General features: G+C 37.2%; 6 protein-coding genes and 1 pseudogene across 7 annotated transcripts; 3 read left to right on the forward strand and 4 right to left on the reverse strand.

The window, feature by feature from the left end:
* The first annotated feature begins 235 nt into the window (after nucleotides 1-235).
* Nucleotides 236-1791, forward strand: LOC104708469 (protein LEAD-SENSITIVE 1). Its single transcript, XM_010425045.2, has 3 exons — nucleotides 236-475; nucleotides 580-653; nucleotides 964-1791. The coding sequence occupies exons 1-3, from the start codon at nucleotides 456-458 to the stop codon at nucleotides 1647-1649; spliced, it is 780 nt and encodes a 259-aa protein (XP_010423347.1). The 5' UTR covers nucleotides 236-455; the 3' UTR covers nucleotides 1650-1791.
* A 698-nt stretch (nucleotides 1792-2489) lies between these two features.
* Nucleotides 2490-4624, reverse strand: LOC104708470 (uncharacterized). The gene is made up of 9 exons (XM_010425046.2): nucleotides 4442-4624; nucleotides 4180-4299; nucleotides 4032-4099; nucleotides 3793-3901; nucleotides 3628-3696; nucleotides 3458-3515; nucleotides 2996-3231; nucleotides 2854-2905; nucleotides 2490-2763 (listed from the first exon to the last, which is right to left on the reverse strand). The coding sequence occupies exons 1-9, from the start codon at nucleotides 4442-4444 to the stop codon at nucleotides 2696-2698; spliced, it is 783 nt and encodes a 260-aa protein (XP_010423348.1). The 5' UTR covers nucleotides 4445-4624; the 3' UTR covers nucleotides 2490-2695.
* A 457-nt stretch (nucleotides 4625-5081) lies between these two features.
* On the reverse strand, nucleotides 5082-10994 carry LOC104708471 (uncharacterized). 2 transcript variants are annotated; one of them, XM_010425049.3, is made up of 20 exons: nucleotides 10775-10994; nucleotides 10511-10579; nucleotides 10324-10396; nucleotides 10107-10229; nucleotides 9834-10003; nucleotides 9584-9733; nucleotides 9309-9452; nucleotides 8891-8951; nucleotides 8162-8475; nucleotides 7735-7866; nucleotides 7466-7573; nucleotides 7257-7343; nucleotides 7019-7141; nucleotides 6829-6934; nucleotides 6596-6727; nucleotides 6352-6486; nucleotides 6048-6199; nucleotides 5822-5962; nucleotides 5413-5730; nucleotides 5082-5330 (listed from the first exon to the last, which is right to left on the reverse strand). In XM_010425049.3, the coding sequence occupies exons 2-20, from the start codon at nucleotides 10565-10567 to the stop codon at nucleotides 5235-5237; spliced, it is 2622 nt and encodes an 873-aa protein (XP_010423351.2). In that variant the 5' UTR covers nucleotides 10568-10579; nucleotides 10775-10994; the 3' UTR covers nucleotides 5082-5234. The 2 variants fall into 2 exon arrangements, with proteins under 2 accessions (XP_010423351.2, XP_010423350.2); XM_010425048.3 differs by having other exon boundaries at nucleotides 10676-10877.
* Nucleotides 10995-11114: 120 nt separating this feature from the next.
* LOC104708472 (nudix hydrolase 27, chloroplastic-like) lies at nucleotides 11115-12919 on the reverse strand. The gene is made up of 6 exons (XM_010425050.3): nucleotides 12565-12919; nucleotides 12430-12480; nucleotides 11955-12047; nucleotides 11722-11816; nucleotides 11496-11610; nucleotides 11115-11401 (listed from the first exon to the last, which is right to left on the reverse strand). The coding sequence occupies exons 1-6, from the start codon at nucleotides 12793-12795 to the stop codon at nucleotides 11300-11302; spliced, it is 687 nt and encodes a 228-aa protein (XP_010423352.1). The 5' UTR covers nucleotides 12796-12919; the 3' UTR covers nucleotides 11115-11299.
* A 624-nt stretch (nucleotides 12920-13543) lies between these two features.
* Nucleotides 13544-14364, forward strand: LOC104708473 (NDR1/HIN1-like protein 1 pseudogene; annotated as a pseudogene).
* A 4354-nt stretch (nucleotides 14365-18718) lies between these two features.
* On the reverse strand, nucleotides 18719-22299 carry LOC104708477 (protection of telomeres protein 1b-like). Its single transcript, XM_010425054.3, has 10 exons — nucleotides 22115-22299; nucleotides 21883-22019; nucleotides 21606-21801; nucleotides 21328-21392; nucleotides 21094-21182; nucleotides 20700-20966; nucleotides 20528-20607; nucleotides 20373-20431; nucleotides 20119-20271; nucleotides 18719-20040 (listed from the first exon to the last, which is right to left on the reverse strand). The coding sequence occupies exons 1-10, from the start codon at nucleotides 22227-22229 to the stop codon at nucleotides 19837-19839; spliced, it is 1365 nt and encodes a 454-aa protein (XP_010423356.1). The 5' UTR covers nucleotides 22230-22299; the 3' UTR covers nucleotides 18719-19836.
* LOC104708476 (NDR1/HIN1-like protein 3) lies at nucleotides 18805-19727 on the forward strand. Its single transcript, XM_010425053.3, has one exon. The coding sequence runs from the start codon at nucleotides 18805-18807 to the stop codon at nucleotides 19507-19509; it is 705 nt and encodes a 234-aa protein (XP_010423355.1). The 3' UTR covers nucleotides 19510-19727.
* Nucleotides 22300-22567: the final 268 nt, after the last annotated feature.

A 22567-nucleotide genomic window follows, 5' to 3' on the forward strand; every position in this document is an offset into this window, starting at 1 on the left:
TTTGTTATTTGGCTCTATTAATTGTGCAGTAAATTTGATTTTAAGTTTTTTCCTTTGTAGAAATTAACTTTTGTTATTTGACTCTATTAATTGTGCAGTAAATTTGATTTTAAGCCCACATCTAAACATAACAAAAGTAAAAAAGAGAATGTTGGTGATACGATTATGAGTCCCATGGAAATCAAAGGCCCATTAGATATTTATCCAAACAGGCCCAGTTTCTTAAGAAAAGAGAAACGATGCCACGCGATGTCCACTCGGTTCACACCTGTCCTGTTTTTTTCCTTAACGACGAAGAAAAAGCCATGGGAGAGAGAGAGAGAGGTTAAACGGAAGCCATAATTAGCATAATAACTACGATTTCATCATTCTCTCGCGTTTTGTCTTTTATAGTATCTTTGAATAGGATAAGAGTGTCACAGCTTCGTCTCTTCTCTTCTGCGATCATTCATTCGATGGGTCTTCTCTCCAACAGGTTTCGTCTTCCCCCTCTCTATCTTTGATTTTCCAGAGAACTTGTTAATTTATCACATCATCTTCCTTTTCTTACGAAATCGTCTGTTTGTTGTGTAATAACAGGATCGACAGATCGATTTTGAAACCTGGGGATCATATCTACTCCTGGAGGACTGCTTACATCTATGCCCATCACGGTTTGCTTCTATACCCTCGTCTTCCAAATCCCAATTTTTTTCTTTCAAAGTTTCCATTTTTTTGTTTTTTGTTAAATGTCGAATTGATCATCTTTTAGGGTTTGTGAGGATTTGTTCAATGAATTAGGATTTGATGTTTTCAACTTAGATCACTTGAAGTGTGATATTATTAGAGTCTATATATATAAATATTTCTTGAACTGCTTGATTCACTAGCGCTAGCTAAGCTTTGAGGGTGATACACCAATGTTGGGATTGAGTTACTGATATCTCCATGGTTTTCACAATTTTGTTTACGTTTTGTGTGTAGGCGTCTACGTTGGAGATGATAGAGTCATCCATTTCACTAGACGAGGCCAAGAAGTTGCAACCGGGACTGTTCTTGATCTCATACTAGTCAGCTCAGGTCCATCTCGAAACCACACCCACTGTCCAACCTGCGTACCACCTAACGAAGGTCATGGCGTTGTTTCCTCATGCCTAAACTGTTTCCTAGCCGGTGGTGTTTTGTATCGGTTTGAGTACTCTGTTAACGCTGCTCACTTCCTCGCCAAAGCTCGAGGAGGAACATGTACACTCGCTGTCGCTGACCCTAATGAGATAGTTGTCCACCGTGCCAAACACCTCCTTCAAAACGGGTTTGGATGCTACGACGTTTTCAAGAACAACTGTGAGGATTTCGCTATATATTGCAAAACCGGATTGCTGGTTCTCGAGGGAAGGACAATGGGACAGAGCGGTCAGGCTGTCTCGATTATAGGTGGGCCTATTGCTGCTGTTTTGTCAACGCCGATGCGGCTTGTTACAACTAACGTTTATGGAATGGCGGCTACAGCGATTGGTGTGTATTGTGCTAGTAGATACGCTACTGATATCGGAATGAGAGCTGACGTTACCAAAGTTGAAGCAGAGGACCTCACAAGAAGGCTGTCTTCAGGACTTTTCCAAGTACTTGATCCTCCATTGGCAGCCATAGCTTTACCAAGCACAAGGTGATAGATAAGCTTTAAGAAGCTTCACCAGCTTTATATCACTGTTGTATTTCTTGTTGTGCCTTGCCTTGGCTTATAAAATTGTTCTAATAAAAACACTACTTGTAAGAAACTTAATTGTTTTCAATTATATGCACAATTGATCACCGTGTGATTAACTGATAACTTTTGATGCAAATTTATAGGCTACAAATACAGACTTGGTTTCTGAAGAAAATCCCAAATTTAATTAACTTCATTAAAATTTGTAGTTGATAACAAACAAACAATACAAGAGTTATTTTTAATTTATTCATAAAAAGTAAAAACGAGAAAGACGACTTTTGATCAGATTTGTAAGTGTTGCAAGCGGTCCGCACTGTTCACAGCTTCTGCTCCCGCTTTGGCTCTAGCTTTGGCTTTGGCTTTCTTTTCCTTAGCTCTACGTTTCGCTGTAAATTGGTCAAGCCTCTTCTTCCCAGTTTCGAGCATCATCTTAAAGCTCAGGTTGGCCTGTCCATATTCCCATTGGTTTGACCCTTCAATAATTAGTTCCTTTCGTCTCTGGACCTAATTTATTTAACATAATCCAAAATAATTTCTCGGTCCGGGACAAATTCAAACCTAAGACCGAACCAAACTTGCCAAATCCAAAATCTATATAAGCAAAGCAAATTAAAACACCAACTCTCGTATCTGTCGGTCTCCCCCGACGCAGCAGCAGTGAGAAGCAGTCAGTAACAGGTATGGTGTAAGTGATTTTTCACTTATTAAGTTTTCGATTTTGTTCTCACTGTTGAGTCATACCAAATATATGGGGGTTCTTAAGGCAAATTAGCTCCCAATAGTAACGGTAATATGAACATTAGAAGCAACAAATTTCATTAATAAGATTCTTAAAAAGCTACAAGAGCTGGTTAATGTGATGCGAAGATCTACCACAACGATTCCATATATAAAAAAACGTAAAGATAGCACAAAAATGTTTCTGGAGAGAACAAAAAAAAAAACAGTAGCTAACATGATCCTCGCTGCTCTATCCATACTTCTCTGACATTGCCGGACATTTGCTTACACAAGTAAGACGGCATTTATACATCCGTCATTCTCGGGGTTGTTCGTCACTTGAGCGTATTTCCCTGAAGTCAAAACAAAGAGAGTTAAGGCACTGCCAACACATTTTTTTACAGTTTGCACAAAAGTCAGTCAGTATATATGTCCACACTTACCCCAAACAACCTTTCCAGCTGGTGTAACAAGACCAAGCTCACTCACATTGACCTGAAAATCCATTCACGTATTGAGATATTAGCACCTATAGCATAGGTGAGATGAGTGAGACCTTAATATGTATAGAGCTTGGGGACTAACCTCGACGATTGTTCCCCTGGTCATGACACCAAGTGATGTATACATGGGACCGTTGGGATTCTTCTTAACTCCAATAATCTCAAGACAGAAAGTGCACTTTAGTTCAGGGTGAGTGACGTGGGCCTTGGTGAAACGCAATCCAGATGGACGGATGAAACGCTCGTACTTTGGAGGCTTCCTTGTGAAAGCAGGTCCAACAAATGTAGCTTTTGTAACCATCCTCTTCCATTGTTTTGCTGTAGTTGATGCAAAAAGGGAAAAATAGTTGTAAGCAGACTATTCAGAACTAATAAAATCTATCCACCAATACACTCAAACTATAGATTATACTCTAGAGTAAACTCAATCTATAGTCTAGAGCTAATTCCTGAATTAGTAGCCTCTATATGATGAGGTGTGTTCAAACATAGAGTGATGACAAAACAAGTAGCTAAATCAGGATCAAAAAAGCAAAATACATACTTTTTCGTTTCCCAGATCGGATCACTCTGAACATTTCATCTTCAGCGACAGGACGGACCTGTAAAAGGAAAGGGCTATTAGCTGCCAAGAGAGAAGAATTTGAGCTATACCCATTTGTTAGAGATTCAACACTGAAAAAAAACAAATACAAAAGCAGAGAGATATATCACCTTAGGAAGAGGGACCTCCCATTTGCCAGCTTTCTCTTTCCTCTTTTGTTTAATGGTGTTGCTAAGAACCTAACACCCACAAAAACACACTTGTTAATGTATTGCCTCATCAAGTTTCAGAATTATAGATAACCTCAACTGAAAAAAAGAAAAAAAAAAACAAACCTTGGCCCGAGTGGTCTCTTCACGATCAAGAAGATAAGCAGGAACAGCTCCTTCCCGAACATTCTCATCAGCCTTACGCCTTGATGATGACTCCTCATGCATTTTCAATCTGTTGTGTCCCAACAAGAATCAAACAAAAATGTAAGCAAATTCATGCTAATTTCATCATACACAAAACCACAATGACTCTTCTAACTGTTACCAATCCATCATACTAGTAGTAATCAAACATCACTTACGTTTTCTTCATGAGAGCTTTCTCAGAATAATTCTTCTTAGCAATCATCTTACCCTTGATACCTAGAGACTGCAATTTCACTAGATTGAATCAGCAAAAAGGGTAGCTAAATTATTTGAATAACGAAGAAGAAGAAGAAATAAGAGAACCTTCTGAGCCTTGGTGGAGTGCTTGTGAGGTTCACGCGCCTCCTTCTTGCGCAAGCGCTCATAGTAGTCGAAGCGACGTCCATTCCTCTTGTAGTGTTGCTCTATGTAATCTCCCTGAGGCTGTTACTCAAACAAAAACCACAGAAATATATTAGTCAGAGATCGAAATCTCCCCATATATATATATATATATATATATATATATCTGAGAAACGAAAGCTGTGAACAAAACAATCGGATACTCAGGCGGCGGAGGACGAACCATGGTTACTCTAAAGCGATCAGACGACGACGGTGAGAAAGGCGGAAGAGATGTAAAGATGGAGAGAGAGAGATGTGAAGTAACTGCGAGTTAGGGTTTTATCAAGTCGGTTTGTTGTCAAAAGTTAATGGGCTTTGATTACTTAAAGCCCATTACGTGAGATGGTCGTTTTGATTATTGGGCACAGAGATGTAGTTATCAACTTATCTTATATCATAGGTAAAAAAAAAAAAATTATGGTCCTAATCTTCCCATTTACGATCTCAATCAAATTTATATACAAGTTAAACTTTTTAAGCAGTTAAAATTAATCCTAGTGTTAAGCATGTTGTACACTTGCTTTATGTGTTAAAAACCTTTTACATGTGAATACTTATCATAGTTTTTAACTTTAATTGCGATAACAATATAAAGTCTTTCACTTCTATTTAATTATTGCCATCAAATATTGGTGTTTTACCAAAACAAGCAAAGCAAAGTCATGTATGTTTTTTAAGCATTCGATTGTAAAAAGAGAGCGCAATTTAGTATTCTTGCTTTCTGTGTTAAAACCCTTTTACATGTGAAGAGGACTTATCATAGTTTTAGTTGGGGATAATAATACTATAGTCTTTTCATTTTAATTAAGCTCTAAATCAAAAGGATAATAGTATTCTTATTGCATAATTATTGCCATCAAAAATTGTTGCTTTACCAAAACAGAGCAAAGCAAAGTTACGTATTTTTTTTAAACCGATGTTTGTGAAAAGAGAGCCCAATTCATTTTTATGTTACAGTTGTGTGGAACTTATTATTATGCGAGTAAGCTTTTGGATGCAATCCTAAGTCGCTCTCCCGCAATTTTCATCATATGCTTTCCTTCTACTGTCAAGCTTGTGCTCTCTGAGGACTGCGCAGTTAAAGAGCTAAAACTGATCAGCCAACGATTTTTGCGGGTTTTGGAGTAACAATAAGAGAGTAAGAAATGATACCTGTAAAGTGACAACGTTTTCCAGAATCAAATCGATCTCTGACTTGGATGACAATATGATCTTCCTAACTTTGACATCGTTGTGCATCAGCAGGATCACAGAGACTATGCATTGTATCAAATTCAATGAGACTCGACCGCTCTCCCTGTCTTGCACCGATTCCAGCGCTTTAGTGTTTTCACTAACAATCGATTGCATTCTCTTCAGAACCTGTTCTGTGAGTTTGGAGCTTCGATCGAACAAGAAATAACAAGGCACTAAGTAGTAGAGACATGTTTTTATGTAAAGGTAAGAGTTCTCCTTATCTTCTGGTATACACTGCAAGAAGAGTGCAGAGATATGTGTCAATCCCAAGATTAAAAATGAAACAATGAGGACCAAGTATAGTGTATAAGAGGGTTGTGCTTACATTGACTATGTCGATCAAGTATCCCGGTAAGAATTCACTTAGAATGGTTACACCGCTTTCAGAGAGTCTGGTTGGTTTGGAGTCCAACGCGCAGATCATCCTGAGTATGGCACACCCATTGTCCAACGCAGGCTTCACAATCTGCACCAAGAAGAACATCTCATTAAGTATTTGCAATTCTATTACCGTGCATTGAGATATAAGTATTGTCAAAACATAAACTTACTATTTGTTCGAGTAAACATTTCTCTAGAATCTGGAGAACAAGAGAACTATCACCCATTTCTGACAAACATGCGCACACAAGCTTTGTAAGCGCTTCATACGTGCCACAATCTGTCTCCCGCTCATTGCACTCCATCACTAACTGCAATTTCTCTGCATGAGCATAAAAGTAATACGGTAAGCTCTCACCAAACATAAAAAAGGCATGATTCTCACTCAACCAAGCTCAAAATTGAATTATTTTCAAAAAGTTAAAATAAGTTCAAAAAAGTATTCTATTTCTTTTTACAGATTCCAGACAGTACCTGGGACAACTTTGAAACGTGCAATTAATGTGATTAGGAAGCTAAAATGATCTGTAATCTGAATATGTCCAGCTCTATAGGCAGTGTGAAGAATTTCCACTATCCGATACAACACAGCTGGTTCAAGTTGTGGATCTGCAATACACATTGAGTTAGGTCAATTACCCTTTTTTGTTATTCTATCATCACGAGAAGCCATTTTAAAAGTTGAATAAACGCATGGGGAATGAAATGTGATACTCACTTAGACAGCATGAAACTATTGCTTTCAGCATATGGGAGCTGAATTTGTCTATGGTGAAGTAGTAAAGGAAACAGAGAGCCAGTTCTTGGATTTCCCTAGGGAGACTTGCAAAAGATCCACCATGTACATCACCTGTATAATTCAAAAAGATGACGAAACCGACCAGTCCAATTTTAGTTTACTGACACTCAGAATCTCATAACACATTTTTTGTTTTGCAGAAAGATTTGCACCTTCTCCCTGACAAGGGATGAAGAAGTTTATGATATCTTCTTCACATGTGGGGCAAAGATTCAGACACCCAACTCGCCCAAGGTCGAGCAAAAGTTGCAAAACAACCTGAAGTAATTACAAATTAATATAAATGAGAAAAGGAGATGCCGTCCTAGTTGATCAAAAACGGGTCCATGTACTAAGGGTTACCTGGGTAGATTCTGGATGCTTATCACCCAACTGATTAAGCAGTGATGGAAGTGTGTTGACCCAAGCACTCTTGTAGTTAATTACCGTTGGATCACTTGCATTGGGATAATGGATATCTCCATTCTGCAGACATTACAAGAGACAGATTTAGATTTCAATGTGCGTGGAAAGTAAAGTCAGGTTGAAACAGTCAGCCAATAGCCAAGACTGAACAACATATCATGGAAAAATTACTTACAGGGATAACCACGTCTCTGATAATTGAAATGCAGGCCAATTTAAGTGTTGACTCTGGTTTGCAATCGCTGAAGGTAGTAGTAAATGCCTGAAGATAGAAACGTAATACCAACAATAATATATAAAATGATGTTACTGCTAGCTATCGAAGGAACTAAAAAAGTATATCCTCCTGCCTAACTAAAATTGCTCAAAGGATCTTAGACGAACCTGCAGAAGATTATCTCTCCAATCACGGTCCACCCTCAATATAAGTTTTGAAAAAAAGGGCAAGAGTGCAAGTAAAGTCTTCTCGTGAAACTTAATGCTCCTGGTGATCTGTAAAATAAATGTTCGCAAATCGCAGTGAGGAACTTTTTTCCGTGTAGGTTTTGCCGTTTATCAGATACAATGCAGACAGAGGGACGGACATAAAAAAAAAGTTTGTAAACAACTAATCAGCTTTAGTTATATATTAATGTAAAGTAGTGAGAGCTAACCTTGCCTAGTAGTGTATTCTCAACAAATTCCAGAAATCTGTTGGAAAGATCAGTAGGAAAGAGGCTCCATTCACTTACTGTCAAAAAGATTTTTGCCAGTCCACTGTTGAGAATAAAGTACCTTTCATCAATCTGTCAACAAACAATCAACTAGTGTTAGGAAGATCTAATACAATAATAAGCAACACATAAGATATAATCATATGGAGAATACAGATGATGGTAATAATATGGAGAATACAGATGATAGCAGGAAGGGAATGCTTTGCAATCAGGAAGGGGAATTTTAGACTGAAGAGTAAAGCAAGCATGTGATACAAGCTTTTTTTTGCTAATGTCACTATTTGGCAAGTAAATAAGAGTACTTTACTAGGCAGGGAGAACCTAAAGATAACCATAAAAGAATTTCAATTAACTATTTTCACACCTTTTCTGAAAGATTGTTTTCTGGATTGAGGGGAAAAGAACCAAGTAACTTTCTTGATAACAATGATGTAATGTCTTGGTCCAATATCATCAGAGTGACTTCTTCAGATGCAGGTAGCCTTGTAGTATGTCTTTGAGTGTGCCTACGAATGGAAAATTTGATTGCATAATCTATGCTGCAAAGTATATGGTTGATACAGTTAAATGATGGTGCATCGAATCCTCGCGGAGCATGAATCAATGGAATGAAATCTTCGAAACAATTGATTAAGATTCCAACAATATCCTTCAATCTATCGGAGACATGGGCAAAATCTGAAAGAACACAAAGAAACATGTTTAGCGTAAATTCAGCACATGCAAAATCATAGAAAAAGGAACCATTTATTCAGTGCCGATATCATTGTAAACGAGAGATTAGTTGATTGGTACTATCAAATTATCCAGAAAATCAAATCTAAGTGGCGAAATTTCTACATCCAAACCATGGAACATGAATTGTGAGGAGAGACAGCAAAGAAGAAAACAGGCTATGGAACTTTAAATATGCAACAGCTACTAATTTCTTCAGAGCTTTGCAGAGACAATCTATAGATTTTACTAGAGACGAATGATGGCAAAGGAAAATGGACTAGTTGTTCGGTTGCAAAGTGCATAATCTTCAAGAAGACATGATCCAAGCCATACACCAATAACTTATTGATGAGAAAAGAAGATAGATGACACATACAAGCACATTCTTTTGCAGCATCCTGCTCATAGGCGAGTAGCGGTTCATTCCGTAAAGGTCCCTACAAAATATTAAATAGGGGCACAAAATGTAAAACGAAACAGTTAGAATAGGCAAAACAGAGCACATTCCCAGAGTGATTAGGCAAGTATTTAAAACTAAAGACATCTTAATAAATACAAAGGATCTCTGGACTAATTTCATAAGACAGTGCCAATATTAGAGGAAACTTGATGACAAATGTCATCTTTCTTTGAAAATATTATAGTCTCACCAAGAGGTAGATTTAGTTCTCTATATGGTTCCCTCGGATTTAAAGATATAGCTGCATTCTATATGTTCACTCGTCTAACACGATAGACACCAAAAAAAGAAATGTGAACTTTGGAGTCATCCGGAGTGGGAACTAATTAGATACCTTTTTTTGTGATTCGATGTCACTCTCATCACATGGCAAAAGCGACAGGCAATGTGCCAACCCAGAAAGAGCTACCTTTAGCTTGCTTTTATCTTGCACATAAAAATGGTTTTTCTGAATGATATCCTTGTAGTTTTCGAGAATCTGCAACAAGTAACAGATAGAAATTTCAGGGAAAGTCTTGCAAGAGTGAAGGTATAAAAAAAGAAACAGAACAGGCAAAAACTGGAAACGTAACTGTCTGTGTCATAATCCAAGAAATCAAATGTAGTCACCTTTTCAGCATACAAGGAAAAGGTAGACGGGTAATACTCCACAACAAGATGGAAAAATTTGAAAGCCATCAAACGAACATCAATCGCCGAATTAACCATAGCGATAAATATGCTTGGCATTAAAAGTGACACCATAGGGCCCTGGTTATCCTGAATCGATTCACACATATAAATATGCATAAGAAACAGACTATAAAATTCAAATTGACATATCGGAACAAGTGGAGGAAAAAAGGAGAAGAACTGATACCTCTTTACAAGCAGGAAAGATCTCAGTCTCAAATAATTGATAAAAAGTATCTCTCACTAGATTATCAGTATCACTAACGCGTCCCGCGAGTGTCTGTACTATAAGATATTTAAGTGACAACAGCTCAGCTGGATGATTCTTGAAAATGTCTTTGAGACCATGTAATGCTTCTGCACAAAGAAAAACCAAAAAAAAAAACTGATCAACCGAACAACATAGCAGGGAATCATAATTTACTCATAAGTAAGAGAGAGAGGAAAAAAAAAGAAGGACCTTTGCGAACTTTGGCATTGTGATGTGGAGTTTGGTTCAAAAGTTCCATCAAGGTCAAGCCTTTCTTACTTGTAGCAAAGCCACTCTTCTCAGCTGCCACACTTTGTTCAGGAAGTATAATTGCTGCAATATAAACAACGAAAGTTTCAACCTTACATACGCAGAGAAGCTAATAAGGGAAGAAAAAAGTTTGAAATTTGCAGGAGAAAGCAGATACCTTTGGATTTAACCTCAGTGTTAGTTGCATTCTTCGGTGGAGGCAATTTCCTCCCGAGCTTTCTCTTAATTTTCTGCCAAAATAAAACAAAACATCATCAGAACAATTCATCAGAACACTTGAAGAAGAAGAAGAAGATTCATGGAAGACAACAGCAATGTTAAAAAAAAAAAAAAAAAAACGCAACCTTGAAATCAATTCCTTTCTTTTGCTGCTTCTTTGCAGGAGCCTTGGAGCGAACCATTGTGTTATACAGCTACGTAAAACACCAGAAGCTATTCAAATTCTGAAGCTTAGAGATAAACAATCTCGGAGGATAAAAACTCTCAATCAAGAAGAGTCTCACAAAAACCTAATAACGGAGACAGAGGGGGTGGCGGAAGAGCGACGAGAAAGAGAAGACTGTATTATCTAGCTAGTATTATCGGTTAAGGTTAGCCTTTTTACTTACACCGGTTTCGATGCTTTAATTAAACCAAACCGGCTAAAACACCGATTTCGCGATGGTGCTGAGGGAACCGCCGGCAACGATTTTAAGAGAAGAAAAAAGACATAGGCCGCCACGTAGGGTTTAAGGTTATTTAAAATTATTTTTTAGTTCTCACAAGTATTATTATTTTCAATTTTGTCATATTATTTTTATTTAAGGTTATTTTCGATTTTAAGAGGACACTACGCAAAAGGCTGCAGGCAATGATCGATTTGTACAAGAGAGGGAGGGAGAGTACCAACGACAACATCTGAAAGGTCTTTCTCTGGATCAGCAGCAATAATATTGAGCTCTATTATAATTAACTAATTCGTGAGGATTTATATATGTTGTATCAAACTACTAGATCAATGTCTGAACATAAAGGAGATTCATTCAATTTTCATATATAATAATAACGGTGCTCAAGAGAAACTTGTATAATGAATTTGATTGTTTTCCTCCTACTCTGTGTATTCACTTGGTGAATCTTGTTGTCGGGAAAATTCAATCTTTAGACGAGTCCATGGAAACCTTCTCTTCATCCATAAAATAAGGGTTGAATTGCTTTATGACATGCTCATAGACAGGTCTCTTGAAATATACAGCCTGTCAGAGAAAGAAAGAATGATGATAAGGCCACCGCAATTCAGGCACACACACAAGTACAATAGTGTACGCTAAAGCCAAAAACTACACTCACATGTTCAATCACTTGTTCTGGTAGCATCCACGACCACACCTTAAACTCTGGTTTTGCAGTACCATCTCCAAGGAGATTTATCTCTTCCTCTTTGCCAGTAAATTTGAAGAGAAACCTGTATCAGACAACCATCGATGAACAAACAATTGTTTAGATCCTGTATCTGCAGACTGCAGCTATAAGATTGTTTCCACAGATATGTTAGACTATAAGCTTTAGTTGTTACCACTTCTGAGCTTGGCCTTTGTAGCTTGTTCGCCATTTCCGATTTAGCTTATCCTTCACTTCTCGGGGAAAATCATAGGTCAACCAGTTTGGAATCTAGATGTTTAAAAGAGTCAAAAGCTCAGTTTGGTGACACACAAAACAATTTCCAAATCTAATCCAGAAACCTTCAAAATGAATCTTGTTAAAATATAATTTAACAATTTACTATGAGAGAGATGTCAAAAAGCGTGCCTCCGCAATGAATTCCGCTGAGGTAACCCCTGTTTCTTCTCTCAGCTCTCTAAAGGCAGCGTTTCTCAAATCTTCTCCCTCATCAGCACCACCCTGTACAAGCAGAATTAATAAACCTATAGCTTTAACTGATCCCCTACAGAATCATAAACTGGTCAATCTCCAGCCTAACCTACTTCTCAGTTTCACTTTCTCATATCCTCACTGCCGTATTGAGATCCTTATTGTCATTGCATTTGGTCCTTACCAAAGTTATAACTTTGTATATTCAAATGAACAATCCCCTAAAACTGTGAAATCTAACACCTCTATAGCCATAAAGATAAGAACTTTATCACTCAAATACACTACAAAGGAGCTGTTGCTAGGTGACAAGTGAGAGCTAAGCTCTCCTAAGCAATCAAATTACTCAGAATACAAAGGACTACAATAAACCCATTTTGTAATCACAAAAGAGAGCTTGTAGAAGATTCACCTGAGGCATCTGCCATGTATCCGGAATATGAATCTTTGACGCCGTAAAAATCTGCAAATTCAAAACCAATTCAAAATCAAAATTTGTTCCAAATCAGATAGAGAGAGAGAGACATAAGAGGGAGAAAGAAGTCACCTTTCGACATGGGCTAACGAGACAAATCCCAACATTTTTCCGGTAACCAACAGGAGGACACTCAACTGTTCTTGCCGGAGACGACGATAAGGCCACTGATAAAACCACCAGTGGCTTTGGAGGAGAAGTGACGCGAAGTTTCAAGCATGAGAGTTTCACAGGAAACGAGTAGAAGTCTAGATGAATTGAGATTGCTGGTCTCCCTATCAATCCAGAAGCCTTCACGGCCATAACGAGACGACGGCAACTAATTAATTTAGAGGCTTCCTCCTTCGTCCCGGCGCTCAGAGCTATCGGTGATTGGTTTTCATGTTGTTCTCTTCTCTCACACAAGTGAGATAAAAATAGTATATTATTACCACACTACCCTTACTCACCCAGACAATTAAACGCTGTCGTTTCAGTTGCAGTGCTCAAAAAGGCCATTGGGCTATTTATTAACCCAAAGCAAAGCCCAATACGTTTTCTTTTTGTAAACAATAATATGAACTATGTTAATATAATTTTTATTTTTTTTTGGACAAATGTTAATAAAAATTATAACAAGTATACAAAAAAAAAAGAGGGTAAAAATTTCATCTCTTTTGTTCTTTAAATGGAATTAATGTACAATTTCCTTTCTTAATTAAATGTATAATGTACAAATCTATATTTCTATAAAGTTTGTATCTTTGGTGGGTCAATTTACTTTTCCATGAAGTTACATTTTTTAGAGTTTTGAACAGAAAAAAAGTCTAGAGATCGTTTTTTCCTGTTACTTCTTTCTTCTATTTTTACCATTAATTTCCTTTTCCTATCGTATAATACCAAATAATATAATCCCTTCATAATATTTGATTTCCAAATTTCATAATATTTGCATTACCATACTTTCTATTTATCATTATTAAACTAAACTTTCTATAACGAGAATATACGTTTCTTTTATATAAAAAGGCCACCCAGAGCACTTTCTCTGTACCACCAACCACCAAAAACCTTCGATCCTACGACCACCGGAGCTCCGTTCGACATGGCTATAAAAGAATGTGGCTCTCACCACAGCCACTCATCCGGCTGCCGTAAATTCTTTCCAGTCATAATACTCTTTGTAATCCTTTTTGTAATCATTCTCGCAGTTTTCCTAGTTTGGGTAGTCCTTCAACCGTCGAAGCCACGCTTCTCCCTCGAAGAGGCCATCGTCTCCAACTTCAACATCTCCGGCAATCCACTGAACATCCTCAACTCAAACTTCCAAGTCTCTATCTCCTCTGAAAACCCTAACGACAAGATCGGTATCTACTACGACCGTCTCAACCTCTACGCTTCTTACCATAACCAACAGATCACTTGGCAGACTGCGATCTCTCCGACTTATCAGGGACACAAAGAAGTCAAGATGTGGTCTCCTATCATCGGTGGAAACTCCGTCCCCGTTTCTTCGGTCATCGGTTTGCCTATCGTTCCAGACCAACCTGGTACGATCGAGTTGACGCTCTATCTCTTCGGCCAAATCCGTTGGAAAGTCGGAAGTTTCATCACCGGTGAATATCACCTCCACGTGAATTGTCCGGCTTCTATTAACGTTGGGAATAGTGCTGCCGGAGTTATGGTCGGAAAGAACGCCATGAAATATAGGATCGCCAAGCCTTGCAGAGTTGATGTATGAGAATAGTAGAAGACCACTTAACGATACGGTGATAACGTAGCAGTTCAGTTTTTATAACTATTTTTTTTATTTACGTCACGGAGTAATAATAGCAAGAATTACATTAATCAACCGGTTGCGTTATTATTATGAAAAATATGACTTTTAATTGGTAGTATTCTTTTTTCACATAACTATAATATATGCTTCTTCTCTTGTTTCATTGACTATGATTTTGTGCTGATCCAGTTAATGTGACGACAAATAAATTTTTATATAAGTGAAAATATCTAATAGGTATGATAACCAATTTAACCATTCCGTTAATGCTCGTGTACGTTGTGTTACGGTGTCATTGTCTAATGCAGGTCTTATCTTCTATTTTTTTTTTCTTTCTTGAGTTTTTATTTTTTATTTTTCTTGGGTTAAAGCAGAGTAAAAGACCCATTGTCATAGTTTTTTTAATTCCTCATTAAAGTTTAGATAATCGTTGGCTTTTTGCGTTCTTAAGTACATTCAAAGGAAACCCTTGATCAAATCTTTATTCCTAATATATTAGTTAGTTTGTCTCCTAAATAGTCTTGGATCTTGAAACGAGAAAAAAGCAGAATCATGTTGCTTATTTTACAAGAATTAGGGTATTATTTTCCCTACATTCTATATAATTCATCTTTATTTTTGGTTAATAATATAGTCAATTTATCTTTGCTATTTTATAGTCATCTTATAATAATAAAACTCGTTCGACTATTTTTACCGCAAAAAAAAAAAATGGAAAAAGAACCTCGATCTTTTGCAAGAGATCCTTTATTTTTAGGCGTAATTCTCCACAGCTGGAATCCACTTTCTCCCGGAGTTCAAGAAACTTGCGAGAGATGATTCACCCACAAGTGCTATTTTTTTTTTTGGTTTTGTGGAAAAGGTTCAATAAGAACATTCAAATATATCGTAAGAAGAGCGATGTACAATTCGAGCATGGCGCAATGATCGTCACCAACTAATCAGATGTGTTTGGCAGTTTGGGGACGACTTATTTTTGTTATTATGCATTTTTCAACCAAAAACAAAAATAAACAAATCTTAGTCCCATTGTAATCTACTAACTCTCCCACGTGTTTGGTTTCATAGTACACGCTGCCGAATCTATAAAACTTGAATGAGCATATATTTTTTTAACTGAAAATCTAGGTAATTGATCCTTTACGCCCATGAGTCCATGAATTTACAAAGTTTGGAACCGAAGTTATACCGTAAGAAAAGCAGATGATAAAAATACACAGTTATCTACAAAAACTTCCCTTTTTGTCGTTTTAAGTCATGTTAATACATTTTACTAAGCGTGTAACTGTTTATACATAAGTAGTTGATGAATTTGTTCATCAACAGAAAATATTATGCCACTTAGATTTTTTGTATGTTAAGATTAAAACTCCTCTGTAGGTTTTTTTTCTTTTTTTTTTGGCAAAAGCTAACTCCTCTGTAGCTTTTGCTAGTTTTTCAAAATCCCTTTCATGTGTGTGATTTTTAAATTTAGGTGGATTTCATTTTTAATCCCTTACTATTTCTAATTTTACATTAGGTATGACGATATAATGGCAACCGTGTTGGTGCGGGATTTAGCACCCACGACATACCGATCTAAAGCAAAGGTAAACCAAATAGACTTTGTACATTAACTAAACCGAGGGACCCCCTTTTTGGGCTAGCTAAACTGGCCCAAAAGCAGAAGCCGGCGAAGTCACTTGACCGACCTCCGAGACCGCCCCCTAAGCCCGACTAGATCATCAGAAGAGGAAATTTACCATATTTGAAGATCAGAGATTTAAGGAAAATAGACTTATTTTATAATCAATGTATTCATATAAATAGGGAGATATCCTCTCATTGTAAAGTATTCAGCAATTAATACAAAAACCCTAGTTCTTCATTGTTCTTGGGCAAAACCCTAATTTCTTTCTCAAGAGATCAAAACCTCTCTTTATTTTCTAGTTTTAATCCATTGTTTTAGAGGGAGATCTTAAGTGAATTTGTCCCCCACTCAAACAAATTCATTGTGTGAATTCTAGATTCAACAATTGGCGCCGTCTGTGGGGAACCTTACACTAAGTTCTACGTTTCTTCTCTCTACTACCAATCCTAAGACAAACCAGAAGATCAAGTTCAACCATCGGAACCGCCACCTTGCAAGGCGATTTCCCGGTAGCTCCCGACGAACTGAAAGATGAATAACCCATCCACGGATTGCCCCGAAGACCAGCTTTCCATAGAACTCAATTTCGTTTCAATCGGAGCTATATTCAGAGAGATATCGCAGTTTCACAGCAGCATACTCTATTCTTCAAAATACAGATCCGCCTGCTTACCGCTAGTCAGCTTCGGGATCGATTTTTCAGCTGAATACGATGAACCACGTTACGCATAACCTAATCATAGATCGCCCCGAGAGTCATCTTTCCATAGAAACCGGTTTCATATTGATCGGACATGTCTGCCGAAAGATATCACCGTTTGTCTGCAGCATACACAATCTGTTAAAACACAGATCCGTCTTCATCGCACCAGGCAGCCTTCGGATCGATTTCCCGACAAATTACTATGACCCAGATTACGCACAACCCATCCATGGATAGGCCTTAGAGTCAACTTGCCGGAGAAGGCGACCTCAACCCAATCCGAAGTGTCAATCGAAAGTTATCACCCTATTTCCGAACTGACACATCTTGTTCGAAACCCTAGCTATCAGCTCGTCATCACGAATTGGAGTGTAGTTTGCCGCCGATCTAGAAGAAACAAAAAATCGGTATTCATATGAAACTGAAGCCCCGAGGCTTAGCTTTCTAACAAGATCGACCACGCCTCAATCGGTGCTCTATATCTCAACTTATGACCAGTTATCTTGATCAGATGCAGCCTGTTCGCAATTGTCAGATCCTCTTACATCATGAACTTTTTCCCATCGATCTAGAAAGAACCAGGTGTCGTAATGCATATACATCTTAAGCCCCGAGTCTTATGTCTCTAAAGAGATCAAAACCTCTCTTTATTTTCTAGTTTTAATCCATTGTTTTAGAGGGAGATCTTAAGTGAATTTGTCCCCCACTCAAACAAATTCATTGTGTGAATTCTAGATTCAACAAACCGAAAAATGAACAAATATACATTTACGTCCACTAAACATTCATCCTCATAACCAAAAGACAACGTAACTAAAATGAATCATGAATCATGATACAACTTTCTGTTTTGTCTATTTATTTTAATGTTTGATTACGACACACTAAACACCGGATTAAACTCTAGTTCACCAGGTTTTTCTTTAAAGATAAGACAATAAAATATAGTTTTAAAGAGATACAAATTTCCTAAACTTTAACGACTACCTGAATTAAAAAAACATTACATCTCATATTATATGATTACTTTAGATATTAGAGTATTTATAATTATATATGAATTGTTCAGTTGCGATCTAGGTAGTTTAATAGTAATTCTTTTATTAAATCTAATTGACCTTTCTCATTTAAGAAAGATGTAACATTTGAAAGCATGTCTTCACCTAATCTTCGTATACAACTACAGGTCACATCATGCCAACACTAAAACCTCCCTTAGCTTTCCTTGCTTTTAGCATTAAAACATTACCAAGTCTTCACAATGTTAATAACCAAAACAAAACAAAAAGTCTTTGCCATGTTCAATTTTCTTTGAAGTTGAGAAATCTTTCAAATTAAACATTAATTTTCATTAATTGATAAAAATAATTTTTAGCAGTAGAAATCTCGTATTTATAAAATAAACATATGGAAACCTAACCTTAGTTTCAACTTGCAAACAAAAAGATCAAAGTTTTTTTTTTTGGTAAAAGAAAAGATCAAAGTTATGTTAATAATACATATAATTTTGATATATCCTGGACCGGGACTGGCTTGTAATTAATGTTACAACTTTCGTATATATAGTATAGACTTATAAAAAAATTTCCCCCATTTTAGAAGTTTTTCCTCAAAAAGTCTTTCGTCAAGATTCGAAAACAATGGCGTGGCTTATCTTATCTCAGTCGCCATTGAGGAAGTTTCTCCGAAGCTTACAGGAAGTATTACATTGTAAATGTAACTCTCTTTACCCAATTCACAAACCAACCACCGCACTTAAGATCATCACATTTCCACAAGTACATATATTATATATAAATTATTCGCATTTGACAAAATATATAGATATTTTTTCATCCGATCCTCCACATTAATCTCATCAGTCACCAATTAATCTATATAGACTGCAAGGTGGAAAAAAATGTAAAAAATATGAGAAAGAGAAACCATCTTAAATGATAATTAAACAGTTAAAAATCATAAATATCTAAGAACAGTGTCGCATCTCGCAAGTAACCTCTTGATTAAAACGGTCCGCGCAGTCACCATTGACTTTTAAAAAACACAAAACCGCGTCAAGCTAAATCGTTTTATCTAATACACGTTATCTCTACAGTGTATATATATATATGTCCTCTGCTTCTTCATCTTCTTCACTAAATCATATAACTACTTTTTCAATATCACACCAACCTAAAAACTTTTCTTTCCAAATCTTTATTCTCAGAGGCATTTCTAATCATGTCGGACTTAAACGGTGCGTATTACGGACCATCGATTCCTCCGCCGAAGAAAGTCTCACACAGCCACGGCAGACGCGGCGGCAGTTGCGGATGCGGTTGTTTAGGTGACTGTCTTGGTTGTTGCGGCTGCTGTATCTTGAGCGTCATCTTCAACATCCTCATAGCCATAGCAGTCTTGTTAGGCATAGCTGCTTTGATCATCTGGCTCATATTCAGACCCAACGGTATCAAGTTCCACGTCACCGATGCTAAGCTCACCGAGTTCACACTCGACCCAGCCACAAACAACATCCGTTACAATCTCGACCTCAACTTCACCATCCGTAACCCTAACCGACGGATCGGTGTTTACTATGACCAGATCGAGGTCAGAGGACTCTACGGTGATCAACGGTTTGGGTCCAGTAACATCTCGCCGTTTTACCAGGGACATAAGAACACGACGGTGGTTGGAACTAAACTCGGAGGACAGCAGTTGGTGTTACTTGACGGCGAAGACAGGAAGGATCTGGACGAGGATGTGAATTCTAAGATCTATAGGATCGATACGAAGCTTCGACTTAGGGTTAGGTTTAAGTTTGGGTTGATCAAGTCTTGGAGGTTCAAGCCGAACATCGAGTGCGAACTCAAGGTTCCTCTAAGTAACACTAATACGACCAGCGGGTTTCAGTTTCAGCGGACCAAGTGTGATGTTGACTTTTGATGCTAGTCAAAAAGTCAATGCTCTTATAGTCTTCGATTTCATCATATACACTTTTATATTTATTTGATTCTTATTTTTGAGGTTTAGATTGTGTTTTGCTTCATTATTTATTTGTGATACATGGGACTTTTCTGTTATATCGTTCGAGAGGTATATATTTGTCTTATGTACTATTGTATTGTTCCATGTAAATAAATAAATTACTTTTGATATTACAATTTTATGTCTTTTTTAAATTACCTTCGAATGGGTGTTAAACCGGCATTAACAATATTAACATCAATATCCTAAAATTAACAATATGATTTGTCATTGATTTCATGTGGTTCATGAAGCATTGATCCATGTATCAAAAATCCTAAATCTTCTGCTTCCCCATTGATCCATTTTGTGTTTGTAGAACGAGAGCAAGCAACATTGCACCCATGGAGGGTTTCTTGGCACTTGTTCCATCTCCTCACCTCCTAACAATTTATTCATCTTCTCGACTAGAGCCTCTTCATCGGATTGGTCACAGCCGAAAAACTTTTCCTATCAATAGAATTTTGCAGATATAAAATATTGGAAAATCAAATCTTCCATGAACTCAGCAATCATTAGTATTTTTACCCCTTCATCAGCATATAGAGAAGCATGGATTCTGGCAGTTGCATCTTCTAATATCGCTAGCAATTTGATCTTTCCGTTGGAATCGCGGAGTTTTCTGATATCTTGGGGATACACTTGTATGAATCGAACAACACACCTGAATTTAGCGGTCACCTGCATAAGCATAACTATACATCAATTCAATAAACTTTTCCTATCAGTACACACATTGTTCTACAACTTGGGATAAATCAAAAGCTTTTGGGACACATTACATTGTGATAGGTCAGGATGTCCATCAGAGAAACAAAAGGAGCGTCCTCATGGGCAACCCCTGAAAAGGATTAAACCATTAGTATTTTATATTACCAAAACTGTCAGCGTTTTGTAAAATTTCTACAACTCAAAACTATGAGTTGGTTATTATTACCTGTGATTCCTGAATGTGAATGACTAATACAACGTGTGATGATGGGGTTCCATCTCGATGAAAACTTCTCTCCACACATTCTGAATTTGTAAAAAGGTATGTTTTAAGCTGAAGAACAAACGGACGAAGCATAACACCAACTCACAGGATAAGAAAAAGAATCAGAAGAAACCTTTGAGGACTAAAGACTTGCATCTCTTTGCTCATTGTGTACTGCATCTTTGTAGAGGGAGTAAAAGTGGCGTTCCATAATCCCATATTTACTTGAAAGAAAATGTTCAGAAACTTCACGTGCTGACCAGGTTGGAGACAATGAATGGCTTGCTTCTCACTAACTCTATCTACTATGATCCTCAAAACAGAACCAAAAGTAGGAAACTTACGTAAAATGTATGTAGGCAACATCTCGGGTTCAACACATAAAGGAAGCCTTTCTGACCTGTTACGACGTCAAATTGTAAGCCAAAGTCAAGAGTGAGATGAGAACAGAAGCTAGGAAGTGAATATACGCAAAAGAGAAGCTTTTTGTACTCGTTTGTATTCAGATGAGGAAACAATATACTTACTTTACCAAGATGTTGCACGGTGGCAGCTCAGTTCCATCCCAAACATAAATGTACCACCTATCTTTATACACCTTGGAAATGTGAACAATCTTCAAAGGAAACAAAGAATGAGAAACAATGTCAAAGACATAACAGATCATTATACACTTTAAAACACTTCCAGTTCCATAAATAGAAATAAACATGAACGATACAAACCAAAATAAACTCTTTTATAAAGAAACATCAACCTACCAGGCAAGATAAGTTTGAACATTCCCCTTCTTTGATATCTTTCAAGGGTGTGAAACAGCATGACCCTATCATACAACAAAACAAACCTTAGAGAACAATCGAAACTTACCAAATACACAGAAGCCATTTCAGATCAAATACAAAGCAACCCATTTGCATATGGAGATTTCAACGAACAATACTACTATTCACTAGCAACGACCAAATGCAGCAGAACATGCTTAAGAAACGAAACAACAAAAATGCTGAATCAGTAATGTGATTATATCATTAATTACCATCTTCGAACTTGTAAGTAATCAACCATTCTCTCAGATTGGATAAGAAGCTCTTATCCTGTTCCCTAATCAGAAATTTTGGTAACGACTGGTATGGTACAAAATCAACGCCATGTTTCCCATTAAACAGAGCAAACGTAGAAGAAGAAGATGTTTCATTACAGAGAGCTGTGATTTTCCGGTTAATCAGCACAATCTGCGTTTAAGAAAATAAGAGTAATCAAAATCAAAACCCAGAAGATAAGTGTCAATATAAGAGAATGGTGTATGGACCAACCTTTACACGTGAAAGCAAGATTATATCTCCAATTGATTCAACACGAGGAAGCGTTTGAGTGGTACGAGCGACGAATTTAACGGGAAGGCCAGATCCTGAATGCCATGGGTCGACGATTTTGAGCATACATGAACAATCTGTGTAAAAAAATTTCGATTAATCAATGAAAATGGAAGTTTTCGGGAATTTTTGTATATTAGATTGAAACTGCAAAAAAAAAGGTCACGATTACCAGAGCCGGTGGAGAAATTTAGCTCGACGATGACTCCAATGAGGTTAACATGGAGATGCAATGCCTTGAAAGCGTCTTGAATTCTCAGGAATTTGTAGTCATCCCTAATCTCCATGACTGGTGTTCGTTGGGGTTTTTTTGCCAAAGGTTGAAGAAGACTCGGTGCCACTCTAGTGAAACTCGCTAAGTCGTTTAGAGGGTTTCGTAACTTAAATGGGTCTTAAAAGGCCCAATATGAGTGATTAATGGGCTTTCAGGTAACGTTACAATACCACAAGGTCCACAACACAAATCGTCATTTTGCTTACATCACCATCAAATATGGTCTGAAAGAAAAATAGAAAGAATGAGGGAAGATTGTAATAGAAAAACAATGAAATGGGGGTTATTGGTTTAAGATTTGAATAGAGTTTTAAGAATTTTAAATGTTATGTAGAATCTGTTGTTATTAGA

This window comes from Camelina sativa, chromosome 8 (assembly GCF_030686135.1).
Source record: "Camelina sativa cultivar CO46 ecotype springtype chromosome 8, ASM3068613v1".
Lineage (NCBI taxonomy): Eukaryota > Viridiplantae > Streptophyta > Magnoliopsida > Brassicales > Brassicaceae > Camelina > Camelina sativa.